At 32.1% G+C, this 15,625-nt stretch overlaps 1 protein-coding gene and 1 long non-coding RNA gene across 5 annotated transcripts; one reads left to right on the top strand and one right to left on the bottom strand.

Annotated features, from left to right (window-relative positions):
- Positions 1-2,445: 2,445 nt before the first annotated feature.
- LOC111281988 (transcription factor BHLH094-like) lies at positions 2,446-5,841 on the top strand. 3 transcript variants are annotated; one of them, XM_022869837.2, is made up of 6 exons: positions 2,446-3,244; positions 3,601-3,795; positions 4,021-4,086; positions 4,346-4,414; positions 4,504-4,575; positions 5,363-5,841. In XM_022869837.2, exons 1-6 carry the CDS (start codon positions 2,990-2,992, stop codon positions 5,480-5,482), a joined length of 777 nt encoding a protein of 258 aa, XP_022725572.2. In that variant the 5' UTR covers positions 2,446-2,989; the 3' UTR covers positions 5,483-5,841. The 3 variants fall into 3 exon arrangements, with proteins under 3 accessions (XP_022725572.2, XP_022725573.2, XP_022725574.2); XM_022869838.2 differs by lacking the exon at positions 4,346-4,414; XM_022869839.2 differs by lacking the exons at positions 4,021-4,086; positions 4,346-4,414 and having other exon boundaries at positions 2,447-3,244.
- A 3,581-nt stretch (positions 5,842-9,422) lies between these two features.
- LOC111281989 (uncharacterized) lies at positions 9,423-13,522 on the bottom strand. Of its 2 annotated transcripts, none has more exons than XR_002689196.2 (5): positions 12,453-13,522; positions 11,961-12,168; positions 11,795-11,881; positions 11,378-11,635; positions 9,423-9,884 (listed from the first exon to the last, which is right to left on the bottom strand). It is a non-coding gene; the product is annotated as an uncharacterized LOC111281989 (long non-coding RNA). The 2 variants fall into 2 exon arrangements; XR_002689198.2 differs by having other exon boundaries at positions 11,961-12,087.
- Between the last annotated feature and the right edge of the window lie 2,103 nt (positions 13,523-15,625).

Here is a 15,625-nt window from a genome sequence, read left to right as displayed (position 1 = left end):
CAAACAAAATAATAATTTTAAATTAAAAGTTAAGAGTTAGATCGTAAAAATAATCATAAAATTGATATTGTTTAATGTAAAATAGTTAGAAGTATTGTTACACTTTTAAAAAAATATTGCAATAAATTTAAACGTAATGAAAAGTAATAACAAATATAAAAAGATATTATTGAAATATAATAAATTGGTAACGTAAAAAAATTAGTGTTAACGTAAAATAGTAAGAATAATCATAAAATTGATATCATTTGGTGTAAAATATATTAGAAGTGTCGTAATACCTTAAGAAAAACTTGTGATAATTTTAAACATAATAAAAGATAAGAACAAGTGTAAAAGATTTTATTGTAATGTAAATATAAGTTGATAACATTAAAAAAAATATTATTATAAATAAAAAGTAATTCTAAACAAAAAAAAAAATGTGTGTTAATGTAAAAATGTAAGAATAACTAAAAAATTAGAATCATTTGGAGTAAAATATATTACAATGTCATAACATAAAATGATAAGAATAATTATAAAATTGGTGTCATTTTGTGAAAATTAGATTAGAAGTGTCAGAATACCTTAATAAAAATTTATGATAATTTTAAACATAATAAAAAGTAGAAACAATTATAAAAAATATTATTATAACATAAATAATATTTTGAGCAACATAAAAGAATTATTATTATCAATAAATAATAATTCTAAACCCAAAAATAAGTGTTAATATAAAAAAGTGAAAATAATCAAAAAATTGAAATCATTTGACATAAAATGGTTAGAAGTATTATAACACTTTTAAGAAAAAGTTATGATACTCCTAAACTTAATAAAAGGTAACAAGAAGTATAAAAAAATATTATTATAACATAAATAATTAAGTTGAAAATGTAAAAAAAAATATTATTACAAATAAAAAATAATTTAAACAAAAAATAAGAGTTAACATAAAATGGTAAAAATAATCATAAATTAGGTATTATTTTACATAAAATGGTTAGAAATATCATTACACTTAAAAAAAAAATTGTAATAATTTTAAATTTAATTAAAAATAAAAATAAATGTAAAAAGATATTATTGAAACGTAATAAATTTGTAATGTAAAAAAATTAGTATTATAAATAAAAATAATTCTAAATAAAAAATAAGTATTAAAATAAAAAAGTGAGAATAATTGTAAAATTAATATATTTAACATAAAATATATTTAAAATGTCATAATACTTACAAAAAAGTTGTGATAATTCTGAATATAATAAAATGTAAGAACAAACATAACGGATTTTATTGTAACGTAAATAATTAAATTAATAATATAAAAAAATTATTTTTATAAATAAAAAATAACTTTAAATCTAAAAATAAGTGTTAATGTAAAAAGGTGAGTGATCATAAAATTGGTATAATTTAACGTAAAATATGTTAAAAGTATCATAAGTAAAAATGTGAGAATAGTCGTACAATTAAAATTATTTTGTGTAAAATAGGTTAAAACTATCATAATACCTTAAAAAAAAGTTTTGATAATTTTAAGCGTAATGAAATATAAGAACAAGCGTAAAAAAATTATTTTAACATAAATAATTAAATTAACAATATAAAATAATAATTATTATAAATAAAAAATAATTCAATCAAAAAATAAATATTTACATAAAAATGTGAAAATAATTGTAAAATTTGTATCATTTTGTATAAAATGTATTAGAAATGTTGTAACACCTTACAAAAAGGTTGTGATAACCCTAAACGTAATAAAAAATAAGAACAAATATAAAAACATAATATTATTATGTAAATAATTAAATTGGTAACGTAAAAAATTATTATCATAAATAAAAAGTAATCCCAAACTAAAAAATAAGTGTTAACGTAATAAATTAAAAAAATAAAAATAATCATAAAATTGATATCATTTACCTTCGTAAAATATTGAAAAAGAGTTATGATAATTCTAAATGAAACAGAAAGTAATAACAAGCATAACAAAAAATTAAAATAAATAATTAACTTGACAATGTAAAAAAATTGATATTTTTAAATTAAAAGAATTCTAAATAAAAAAATTGTTAACATAAAAAGATGAAAATAATCATAAAATTTATATCATTAGATGTAAAATGAATTTGAAATATTTTATCTTAAAAAAAATTAATAATTATAAATATAATGATAAAAAAATATAAAAATATATTATTAAACATAATTAATTAAGTTGATTTCGTAAAATAAATTGATATTATAAAATTAAAATATACTTTAATTTTTATTTGTTAAATTAAAACATTAAATAAAATTATATATATTTTTTAATATTTATTTGTTAAACCTTTATTTTTATAGTTCATCATGATAAATTATGAAATATTATGATATCTTATGCCGTTAAACTAAAATCGATATATATTGTCTCTTTGCCGGAGACAAACCTGCTTTCACTACTATCTTTTTTGTACTGTCGTGGCAGCTTAAAAAATGAAAAACACGTCCATCCATCTCACTAGTAGTTTGCAAGACTGATTCTGACCGTTGACTTAAAGATATGGAGTGATCTGATTGTGGAGAAGTGAGGTGGAGCTGCACGTGAGAAAGAGGAGGGTTTTTGAAGCATGAAAAATGGACACCCACCGAGAAAACCTCACTGGAAGTGTCTTGTTCGCAACTCCCGAGGTCGTTTTCTCTCACAAAACAGAAACACGTGAAAAACACAAGTAAGGAGAATAGATGATAAACTAAAAACAAAGAACGAAGCTCGTCGAAAGTAGGAAACACAGTTGCGAACCAATCTCCACTGTCTAAGGAGATCAGCGCACTACAGACAAAAAAAAAAAAAAAAACTCATCATCTCTCGCTTTCTGCTCACCTTCCTCGTATATAAAAAGAAAAAGAAAAAGCCAGCCACCCTTATTAACAATCAACAATAATTTAAAAAAGTTTACATTTTTCCCTTTTTTTTTGGGTTTTTTATGTGAAATTTGAGGGTGAGTTTTATTTTATGGATCCACCAGCTATGATGAGTGATGGGGGGTACAATCTTCCGGAGATCTGGCAGAATCCAGTGAGTGAATCTGGGATAAGGAGGGGTCAGGTTGGACCTGGATTGGGTCAGTTCGGGGACCCTAATCGAGAGGTTTCAGGTAATTATCCGGTTAGCTTGGAGCAGCAGCAGAGAGGGGGTGGTATTAGGAGAATGCGTGATGAGGAAGATGAGGCAGCTAAAGTTGTCTCCACTAGTAGTGGCAATACCATGGTATTCATTTTCATTTTAATTTTAATTTTCATTTCTTTAATCAATTGGATTTGTGATCTGAAATGTACTAATTCAGATGGGCACCGTTTATTTTGGTTATCATTTAGCTTGTTTCTAAAGCTCTTTAACTTTGAATGTCTGTTCTTGTTGGCTTTATGGGATTTGCTCTTTCTTAGTTTTGTGGTGATTCTTATTATATTGATCTAGATTGCTGTCAAAGGAGTGAATTTAACTAACCAACAAATACTCCTGTGTTTTGTTTGTGAGTTTATAATTGTTTCTATGGAGAAATGATGGAAGTAAGCATTCAAGGAAAGTTAGATTTAATATGACAGTTTTGTTAATAATTTGGGCAGAACGATGATGATGAGAAGAGACTTAAAGCGTCAGGAAGTAGAGATGAGAATCATGATTCTAAAGCTGAAGCAGAACCTAGTTCAGGCAAGCCTGTGGAACAAAAAGCTCAACCACCAGAGCCACCTAAACAAGATTACATCCATGTGCGAGCAAGAAGAGGTCAAGCTACTGATAGTCACAGTTTAGCAGAAAGGGTAATTTGCATCAGGATAGTCCTTAAATCATTCTGAAATCCTTTTGGTGAATAAAAACCAAAATTTGATATAAAGGATACGCCTTCTGACTGTGGAACTTGTAACTAATCTTTTATATTTTATTGACTCGTACTACCATCATTGTGGTGTTTTCGTCAAAATTCATAGAATCTGACATTGCTGGAGGTTTGAATATGTTTCACTGATCTGAATCATTATGGACAGGCTAGGAGAGAAAAGATTAGTGAAAGAATGAAAATTCTTCAGGATCTGGTTCCTGGTTGCAATAAGGTATACCATGGAATTTCTATAAGGTTTCTTGTCTACCAACTGTATGCCAGTTTCTTCAATATTTTGTGTATAAGAAATCTAGTGCCTAGTGTGCACTGAGCTTTGACCCGTCTCTGCTTAGTAGTAAATTGATAACTTATATGGTGACATGGTAAGTGATTTTCTAATGCTTGTAATACCAAAACCATATCGAGATTTATCTTCATTCTCCTTGAACATGGCATATTTTAAGCCACTTGCTAAGTTAGTTTGGACTCAGGTTATTGGCAAAGCCCTTGTCCTTGATGAGATAATTAATTACATTCAATCACTACAGCGTCAGGTCAAGGTGTGGTCCTGCTTATTTAAACTGAATTTATTTTACATTTTTCCCAACTAATCTCAAACTTGCGTTCTGAAACATTACTGTTGTTGTAGTTCTTGTCAATGAAGCTTGAAGCAGTCAATTCAAGAATGATCCCTGCCATTGAAGTATTTCCTCCTAAAGATGTAAGAACCTATTCTGTTGTTGACTATGTAGTTTTATATGATTAATTTGAGCCCAAAAGTTTATCACATTTTTTTAATTGCTAGCTTATACACATGCATTCTATGTTGCTTTTTCATTCATCTTAAGTTAGAGGCTCATAAGTCATGTCAAACTTGAACTATCTTTTGCTTAGAATTCATGTCTGGTTGAGGGATATCTTCTTTGATAGTCAATAGCCCAAAATAAGGACGAGCACATCCATATTGCCTAAGTGATTAATCACTTCAGAAACCGGTTGGCAGATTTTGTTTTCTATAGTAAGGGTAAATTGGATAAGGCTTGGAATTACAATTTAGTGAAGAGAACATATTCAAATGTCATTATTGTTTTTCAAATTCTTTGTTTCTTGCATATACTTTTTGGCTTCTAGTTTCCAAGTAATTAGTAATTTCATATGTCGTGTTGGTAAAATTAGTAGCTCACACGCCAATACATCTTACCTGAAATTCTTAATGGATTGCATCTTTTCCTGCTTAAGCATTGTCATAACTTAGTAAAAACAGATTATAAATATACTATGAATGTAATTCCTGAATGATCTGTCTTCAAGTGAGTAATTTCACTGAGGTCTCGATATTTTTTTGCAAACTTTTTGGTGCTATTTTCACTTGAATGAAATAATTATAGACATCATTCAGTAGCACTGACCATGTTAGGGGGGAAAAACTTTGGAGTGATACATTGAAGAGATCTCTTTCCTTTTTCTCCTGACTTATATCTGTTATAACAATTGATTTGGTATTTCAGTATGGCCAACAAACTTATGATGCTACTGGTATGGCATTTGGTTCACAAGAGACAAGCGAATACAGTCATGGTACATCACCAGAGTGGTTGCATATTGGCGGTGGTTTTGAAAGAACATAATCTAGAAAATCCCTTGTCAATTAGTGATAAGAGCATTAATTTGCAATGCTCCCTCCTTCAGTCGTCGCCAAAAAAGTATACTGTATCATGTTAAACCAAAGAGACACTATATTTGGTTTCTCAGCACGAGTCATGGAGCCACTATCGCTGTCTAAAAGAATGCTAAAGTTAGTACCCGAACATCTTCATTGTTTTGTTTCGGCATGTGTTCTTTTACTCCATATATCAACTGTTAGCCTTAACAGTCATCTTTGTACAAATACCTGAACAGAATCTCCTAGAATGATTATTTTTCTTTTACAAGAAAGCTGCTTGTTCAGAATTACTGATGCTTACATGTTAGAGTCAACTTTGTTTTCACAGTGGGTTTGTCAAAAAGCTGATATTGTGATCATTAAATAAAGCCATTTTACTTCATCTTGAGCTAACAACTATAGCCTTCACAACAAAGTACAGGATGGATACTACTTTTCACTAATTTTTTTTGTCTTACTCGCGTACAAATTTTCCAGTACATTTAGGTTAAAGGGTTTCTTGAACGTTCATGAGTTGTTTTGTTTGCGGATCTTAGAGCACAGACTCGGTATGTTAGTTTGGCGTCCACACCCTCTTCAGGATCCGCTCTTCAGGATCCGAGTATTGTGCTTCGTGGTATGTTTATATACTAGATGGATAATGATTCCCTTCTGAATACTTAACCAAAAAATGCCCTCTTTCTTTTCCTTCTTGCCTTTTTCCCCTTCCATCGTAGTTCAATTCTTCTGTTCTGTTCTTTTCTTTTCTTTTCCTTTTATCATTGGAATTCTGAAAGAAGAGAGGGGATCGAGGGATGGGGATGGAGGGCTTAGTGTCACGAATTTAAGGGGGAGTCTTGAATCCCACATCGAATATAATAGGAGGGTCACTGGGGTATAAAAAGGTTCACACCATCTCCGCCTTATGAGGCGTCTTTTGTAAGACAAAACCGTGAGGCAAGGGAGCCAGAGCGGATAATACCTCACAAGAGTGTGAACCGTGATGGTCAGGCTGATTCGGGATGTCGGAAGGGTGAATGCCCGGGTCCTGGAGCCGCGCGGGTTCGGAGCTTGAGTCTCGACCCGTGACAAGTGGTATCAGAGCCAACCCTATGTCGTTCGATCCACGTCGAGCACCTCAAACGGAGGTAGGCAGGGTGGCCAGCCTCCGTGACGAGGGCGTCACGAGGTTGGGTGCGGGAGAGTCCTGAATCTCACATCGAACATAATAGGAGAGTCACTGGGGTATAAAGGGTTCACACCATCTCCGCCTATGTCGTTCGATTCACGTCGAGTACCTCAAAGGGAGGCAGGCAAGGTGGCCAGCCTCCGTGACGAGGGCGTCACGAGGTTGGGTGCGGAAGAATGTCACGGACCTAAAGGGCTTTAGGTCCTGAATCCCACATCGAACATAATAGGAGTCACTGGGATATAAAAGGGTTCACACCATCTCCGCCTTGTGAGACGCTTTTTGTAGGATAAAACCGTGAGGTCAAGGGGGTCAGAGCGGACAATACCTCATAAGGGTGTGAACCGTGACGGTCAGGTTAATTTCGGAAGAGTGAATGTCCGGGTCCCGGAGTCGCGCGAGTTCGGAGTTGAGTCTCGACCTGTGAAACTAGGAGGTTCCTGGACCCAAACCCCTGACTTGGTGCGAAAACACTTGGGTCAGTTACCAGCCATACATGGATGGTTGGCTCCGTTATAGTCTTTTGACGAATGATATTTAGCATATATCTCGAGGAATATCCCTCACTGTTCATGCGGGCTCTTAAATCCATGATAAGCAGGGCTTCCACGTTGAGCTGGTCATATCGGTGGAAGATGCTGGAATACTGATGGTAGATTTTTCTGTTTACTTGGCATGTCCTGGGCGTATCAATAACATCAGAATATTTGAAAGCATTTAAGCCTGGAAAAAGTATGTAGTGATTTGAGTTTTACAGTCTTGGTACTTCCAGACCATTAAATTGATGAAAAGGAACTTGAGCTGAAGGAAAGCATGACACGAGTTTGAATTCGTTTCCGGTCTTGCACAAGTAAGGTCAGGGTACATGAACCATTTGATCAATGATTCAATAGTATCAGTGTAAACTAGTATGATTGTCACATTTACAAGAGGAGAAGTAGCACATCCGTAGAAAATTCCAAATCCATAGATCTTTTGGATTCTGGAGCGGTGCTCCTTCCAAACTCGAAAGAGATCACTTTAGTCTTTAGCCTTTAGCCAAAGATAAGGTTATGTTATTAGCTGTGTAGTGCGGAAGTAGTAACCCTCACCCTGGTTAAAACTGTTCCCACTTAATTCGAAATACGAAACTGTAACCCAGATCACACGTAGGAGCCGGATAACAACTAACACAGTCCCTCCAAGGGTGCAAACCAGCTGCAATCAAATAGTTAATATCATTTCGGTTTCTGGCAATTATCTTCTTTATCAAAGCAAGTGGAAGACAATTTCTGAAGAATGATACAGTTGGCAGCATCAATTCACAGCAATAGGAGTTTAATCCAACTCTCTAGTAATGATTTGGTTTGATTTAGACTCTTAATGAATTGACTCTTATCTGACTTATCGACTTCTAAATTAGTTTATAGATATTTAGTTTTGATTATTAATATTTTAATATATTTTTTTTAAGTTGCTAAAATTGAGGTTAATGTCCAAACAGGTAGATTGTTTCATTGAACAACCATTTACGGAATAGATTTTTCACAGATCAGTTATTCACAAAACCATACTCTTTTTATTCACAAAACTACTCTCTTACGGAACAGTCATAGAGTAACATTTTCATAAAACAGCCTTTTCACGAAATAATATTTACATAAAACAACACTTCCATGAATAAATATCTAATTTTGTTAGAAATAATTTAGTCGCATTTAATTTTTATTTTTGATTTGAACATCCAACTTTGGACAGATTTAAGCTTGTTAATTTGATTTATTTTGTTAGGCTCATTTCGGCTTTATTTTAAATTAAATGTTTTTAGATCATTTTGTATAAAATAAGGTTAGAGGTGTCAGATGCGTCATGCCTATTAAAAATTAAATCCCAGTGTTAATGTATCGTGCAAGTTCTATACTATTAGTTAATGTATTATGCTAACATGATCCATGAAAACTGATAGAATGGGGTCCAACACGACACAATGTTCATAGCCTTTATGGATCATGCTGTCCCTGAGACAACACTTTTTCTCATGCTGTATCAGATTAAGCACGGTGCATTAATTTTTTTTTTTCAACTTCTTTTAGAAATTAATGTATGAAAATAATTCGCGAGGAACATAAAATGAAAGGATCCTCAGGTCCTTTTCGTAATTCTACCGATTATAAACTATCTTATTTTCAAAGTAAAATAGAACTACAACAATAGATTTCAAGCCACATAACTTATGTTTCCCAATTTTCTAGCTATAACTTTAAATTCTTGAAGATTTAATTCTTACCAATACTACTTCCGGCTTCATAGCTAAGCTTGATCAAAATTATAAGATGCAGCTTTTTGACCAAAACTCCTATCAAAACTAAACAAAAAAGTTACTTAAAATTTTCATCTTTCAGATGTTTCTCGGTCAATTACCAACCCTATAACTACTAGAGCTTTCAGAACCATATGAGATATAGAAAAGTAAAAAATCTTAGTCTAACAGAAAACAGTAACTAAATCATCCTTAGACCCATATGCCAACACCTGGCAAATGGCTTGAGATTCACATATCCACAAAAATACGACAACAACAAAAAGAATATATCAAAACACAAAATTATACAAAAGTAAGAAAATTAATCAAATTCAAGTACCAGAACATGAGGGCTAAAGAAGACCATTACAATTAATCAGATACGCTCTAAAGTTATGGAAAGATCATAAGGAACCAAAAGGCTGAAGTGATCAAATTCTAAAGTAAACAACTATGTAATAATAATCACCCCTGTAGAATGCCAAATTCATGGTAACATCATTCGATTAAAGACAATGCAATTCACAATTACTCAAATTTCATCCTCTAAATTAAGTACCATACCTATCAATGCAGGTCTAGCGATTTGAATCTCAAGGACACTTAATACAAGATAGGATAACAGCTTTCTATGTGACAAATCAAAATTGAAAATCCATACCTTAGGCAGAATGTATAACCTTGAAAGATAAAAAAAATCAAAGAACATGTTTTCCTTAAGATATATAACTTGCCTGGTCACTCCAAGACCAATGTTATGAGGAAAAATAGTGGCCTTATATACATTGTTGTGGCCATGAACTGCATCAATCCCATATATCATGAGAATCCCAAGGCGGGCGGACAAAGACCCTTCTTGCATTGAGTTCACCATTTTAATCCAAGTCTCAGGAGTAGTTTTTGAGGCAAGTACACTCCCTACACAAACCATACAACCTCCATTTACAGCACAACTCAATTTTCATAAAAAGCAGCATTAAGCATGACAAATATTTTGATAATATAAGAAAATAAAAGATTATTGTCTTACACAATGGTGGCAAGTTAAAAAATTTTATGGCACAAATTTAATTCCTCTACTATTCTCAATCTTTTCTTTTTTGCGTTCATTTTCACTCTCTTTTCATCACTCACTATATGCCACTTTTCTGCTGCCATTTTCTATTTTGGTAACCCTTTCTCTACTTCTCTATCCATTTTTAGCCCATTCAATCTCCCTCTTTTTTCCACTCTTTTCAACCCTCTTGAAATCTTGTCTGCTAGCATAGGGACATAATTTCAAAGTCACAGAAAAATAATGGTGAAGAGCATGGGAAGAGAAATAACTTATTCTTTTTTTTTTTTTTTTTGTTCCCCGTGAATACCATAGCATCTTATGTTTTTATGGAAGCAAAAACCATTTAGTTCAATCTCATGGGTTTAGTCATTGCCTAAAATCAATATTGATTCTGTTTGTCACCAAATGACTGTAACAAAGTTTAGCATGAGTCCAATAGGATTTTTATTAATTATAGCTTGATGGCTATAATCGTTAATCTACCGGACCTCGAATCTCAAATATACATAACCAAGCAAATATTCAAAAGAATATTTGTTCCTAAACTTAGGTGCTACTCATGCAATAAACCAGTTATAAATTTCTGAAGAAATGACTCATTTCAAACTTAACAGTGACTTAAAAGATCTCAGTTTAAGACAATAACTGAAACAAAAGAATCGTTCATGTCAAGCCCATTGATCTTTATTAGAAATATTCATCCTTTATGTCACAGTAATACTCCATAAGCCCATATAGAATACATCATTATCAACTATATCATAACATCCTACTCACCCTATTCTTTACCATCTGCTTGCATGCACCCCATGCATAAAAAACTAATAACTTTATTTAACAACAAAACTAACTTATCCAGACTACTTTTAGAATATATGAAAGAGATTGAATGCTAAGCCCAAGCAAACAGTTGAATCCAATGTATAAGACCGCACAATCAACTCTCCATTTGAATAGTAGAAGGGAAACCCCACATTCTATGAGCAGCCACATTCTGCTATCTTTTTTTTCATCCTAAATCGCTATTTTGTTACATTGTAATCAAATAAAAGCAGATGATCAATAAAACATACAATATAGCTGACTATAAAATCCCACTCCTTAGCTTTACCGGTTAGAAATTATTCTTTTCCTCATCCCCTGTTTCTGTTGAGAGATTGAAAAGTTGAAGATAAGAAATATTCAGTTTTTTAATCACTTCTTAATCAATCTAGCAAGTTAAATCTTATATTCCTTAATTACCCCTTTAATTTTTTTTTAAATACATTAACGATGTGTCCAGCAAATTAGAAAGGGGGAAGTCAGGGGATTAAAAAACTAAATCTTAAAGAAAGTGAGGAAGAAGAAAATATACCAAAGTGAGAGTACAAATCAAACTAATAATCAGCACTGGTTTTATCATCATCGCCATTGCAATCAACAAAAGAGACGTCAGGTTCTCCCATGAAGACATCTTTGGTAGCTTTATCAACAGCAACGAGATTGGAGCTGTCAGTGGCAGCTTCCTCGTTGCCGGTGTCTTGGAAACGAATCTCAATTCCTTAAAAATTGTTCGAAGAGCTCCTCGAGGCTTGTACTTTATAAGGTTTGGTGCATGCAAGTTCAAAAGTGTCTGGATGAATAAATAAAATTTTTTTAAAAATATATCCTCTTAATTATGGATTGAAAGCTCAAATAAAGGATCCATTCCATGACATCAGAACAGAAAAAAAAAAAATTCAAAATAAAGGATCAATTCCTCATCGTTCACCTTTCTTGAACGACAACTCACCAGATTGTCCTCTTTCTCGTCTTTCTTCTGGGGGTCCTTGGCTAAAGCCTTACTAAATTTGTCAACATCTTCAAGGGCAATGCGTACCTGCAAAATCAACCTTGAATTTAGACTATCTATACAAAATGCATGCGCAAAAGTCAACTTAAAGTATTCATTCACTCACATCTCTATTCAAATGGCAAATTTCTATAAAATATTTAGCTTCTGCTCCAAATGGATCAGGGGAAACTTCAGCAGAAGTTGCCAATGAGTCAGTAAGCCTCTGTGTAGATGTTAAGCCCGTAGCTCAGCTGAAACAACCCCATTTTGTTCAGAGATCAAATCCATTTCAACAACAGTTTTGCAGCAACCCTCCTACCCATTAAAAGGGCCTAAATAAACAGAAAATATTATAGATATTAAGATTGGGGCACTCGATTCTCTCGCTTTACTTGGAAGTGAATGAGATTTGAAGAAGGAAATCGAAAAAGGAATGCTCTTTTCAAAGAACTAAGAAGCTTCTGGAGAAGAATAAAAATAAAAATTACCCTCCAGTCCATTTGATATCATTGCTGAACTGTTCCCGTTAAAACTAATTGGGGACAGCTTTTATATATTTTATAAATTATAGATTCTCACTTTCTTCTGTCACAATTTATGAAGAGGGTCAACTTACATGACGGCATGACAGCAGCCTTCCCCTCGCATTCAATTCTCCCAAAATCCTCACTTTCCCTACCTCCCAAATTGCCTCATCATTTTAGCAGTCCATTTTCCCCTTATCATTTTACCTTATTCACCTTCAACCTAATTTGATCAATTACCCTTCACTTTCCCTATACTCAGAACCAGCAGGCACCACATCCCCAAAATAAGCATGTTCCACTGTCCTAAAAGCCAGTAGCCATTGCTGCAACAAAGTTCCAAAACCATCAATCAAATTAAGTCAATTTGCTGGACGCCAAGCAGAGAGACTTCAAATTCTCTCATACTATAATAACCTTCAGCAATTTGACAACGAGGGATTTTTTTCAAAGAGAGAAACAAGAGTAAGAAGCAAAAAAAAAGCGAAAATTCCAACTCTCTATTCTGTTTGCTGCCACTGTCACCTCCACCCAATTCACCACCCCTTTAAACAACCTCCCCTCACAAGTCTGCACCACCACTGCTTGTGGCCTTAACCAACCTAAACTGCTACAATTAAACATCAAACCTTGCCCAAAGACCATCACCATATACCCACTCTATCAACACCTAAAAAAAACTTATTTTCCCACCAAAAGACTCCATACACTAAAAAAATCATGTTGCGTATTTTTACCAAAAATCAAAAGAAAAAAAACCAAAAAATATAGCCTCATTCCTCACTAACAGGTGAAAAACAACGGTCAAACCAAAGAAAAAGCCCAAAAAAAAGAGGTAGGGAATTTTAGTTGTTAGTTTGGGTTGTGGGGCTATCAAATCGGAAAGGAGAAGGAAATGGGGAAGCTTGTAGCTCAGCGGGTGTTGGATTTCAGGCAACGGCTTAAGCAGGGGCTTGATTTCTGTTTGGGTATTGAAAGGAAGAGTAATGAGGTGCTGTTCGGAGAAAAGGAAAGAAAGAAAAAAGAAAAGGGCCGTAAGCCGCCGGTTGATGGGTGCTTGCAAGGCTGCGGACGTTGGGTTTCAGGCGGCAGTGAAAAAAGCTCTGGTTTCAGCTGAAGAGAAGGAGAAGGGAGCGACTGGAAGAGAGAGAAGAAGAAAAGTAAGATGAAAGAAGGGAATTAGGGTTTAAAAAACAAAAGAAGGGAGTTTTGGGGTATTAGGCAAAACGGTGTGCTTAGGAGAAGGGTAAAAATCAAAAGGGCTGAAACGGGCTGGACTTGGTGGGCCCTGACGGAGCCCACTCTCCTAGGTTACCTAATTCAGCTATTTTGGGTTTAAGCCCAAAGATTTGTTAGGTATATTTTCTTATATTTATTATAAATATCTTATTACATGAATTTGTTTAATTTGATAATTATTTGTGTTTTAATGTTTTTTTCAATAATACCGATAAAAATAAATTTACTAAGATAGTTGAGATTATCGGTGTTACAAAAGTTAATGAAAAATAATAATAAACAAAAATTGTTTTCGTGTAATATATGAATAATAAATGGAATTGGAAATAGATGATTTTTTAAGAAAAGTTTTAAAAGTTAATTTTAAGGAAAATAAAATGAAAGATAATATTTTTAAGTTAAATATAATTTGAAAAACCTTACTTAGATATTGGAAAGAGTTTTAATAATTATTTTTTATTAAAAAATGTTATCTTTGTTTGTGAAAATTATTATGCAATTTTTTAAATTCCTCCTAAATATTTTATAATTTAGACAAAATGTTTGCATTACCAAAAACTATCATTTTATCCCTAAATAAAAACTTATTTTAAAAAAATATAATAAAAAGGTTGAAGGTTTTAAAAAGAGAAAATAAAATAAAATATGTTTATCATTTAAATTTTGCTTACATTGTTTATTTATTTAGCTCATATTGTCATATATGTATTGTATTAGGTAATAATAAATATGAAATATTGAGATGATTATTTAAAACAATGGATTTTTTTTTTAGATAAACCAGGATGATATCTTTAAATAAAAATAATTTTTAAGTCACAACCCAAATATTGGAAGGATTTTAAATAATTATTTTATGAATAATTGTTACCTTTTATTTTAAAAATTATTGTGAGAATTCTCAAGTGAAGAAATATTTTTCGAAATTCTACCAAAATATTTGAAAACTTAAAAAATTTATTGAAATTGAAGATTTTCATTTTATTTCTAAACAAAATGATTTTTAAAAAAAATAACAAAAACAGATGTGACCATAATAAGAATTAAGGGAATTATTTTAAATACTTAAATTAAGATCATTTTTATCTAAACAAAAAAATAACGCATGATTTATTGATACCATTTAAAAAAAAAAAGTGTGGTGAGGTGTTAATCATTTCTCGTGTGTAACTGTACTCCTAGACTTAGCTTTGTTTTTGAAACAGTAATACAATGCATGTAATACAAATATGATCCAAACTATAATCAAATGTAAAGAAATAAATTGAATCAAGCAAGAATTAACAAGTAAACAAGTAAAACTAAAAATTTAGAATGAAAAGAAGGCAAACAGCTTACCAAGGAGAAAGCAATTCCATGCCAAAGTTGATTGATCACATCAGACCTACATTTGTCACCTACATCAAAACAAATGTTTCAAGCTTGATATGGAATGTTGTGGTTAGAGTTTGAAACTGAATTTTTAATATGTTGTAGCTAAATGAATTAGGATACTATGAAAAAAATTTGAGCAAAAATAGTGTCAAAGTTTTTGATCAAGTCTTTAGGGGCTGATTTTATTTTGGCATTATCTTTCTCACTATACCATGGTTTTAGGTAGTCATCAAAATAATAAGGTCTAACATAGCCCATATAATGCTTGGCTTCCTCATAAGTATTGGAAGCCCACATATGAAAAAAAAAACAAATCCTAAACAAAAACTTTAACAAAGAAAGTTAGTTATGTACAACTTAAGGAAACAAAAATAAATCAAGTTAGTAACTAGCCCAACAAAAGTACACTAAGGTACTAATCTATAGAACATGGTGAAAGACAATATTAGCCTAAAACTCTTTACACCTAATATCCACAACAGCACCAAAAACTTGATTGGACAAAACTTTGTAAGTGTACAAGCCATATAAGTAATAATAATAATTAAAATGCCAAGATGTCGATCCCACGAGAATTAGCTAAAGAAATTCTTAGACTAAGTATCTATTATCCCTAGACTTTTTAAAGTTGGTTCGATCAAAAAATAAGCAT

This window comes from Durio zibethinus, chromosome 5 (assembly GCF_047325235.1).
Source record: "Durio zibethinus cultivar Kanyao isolate XHJ-2024 chromosome 5, ASM4732523v1, whole genome shotgun sequence".
Taxonomy (NCBI): Eukaryota; Viridiplantae; Streptophyta; class Magnoliopsida; order Malvales; family Malvaceae; genus Durio; species Durio zibethinus.
The sequence above is the reverse complement of the archived record's forward strand: the minus strand, read 5'-3'. Positions and strand labels throughout refer to the sequence as shown.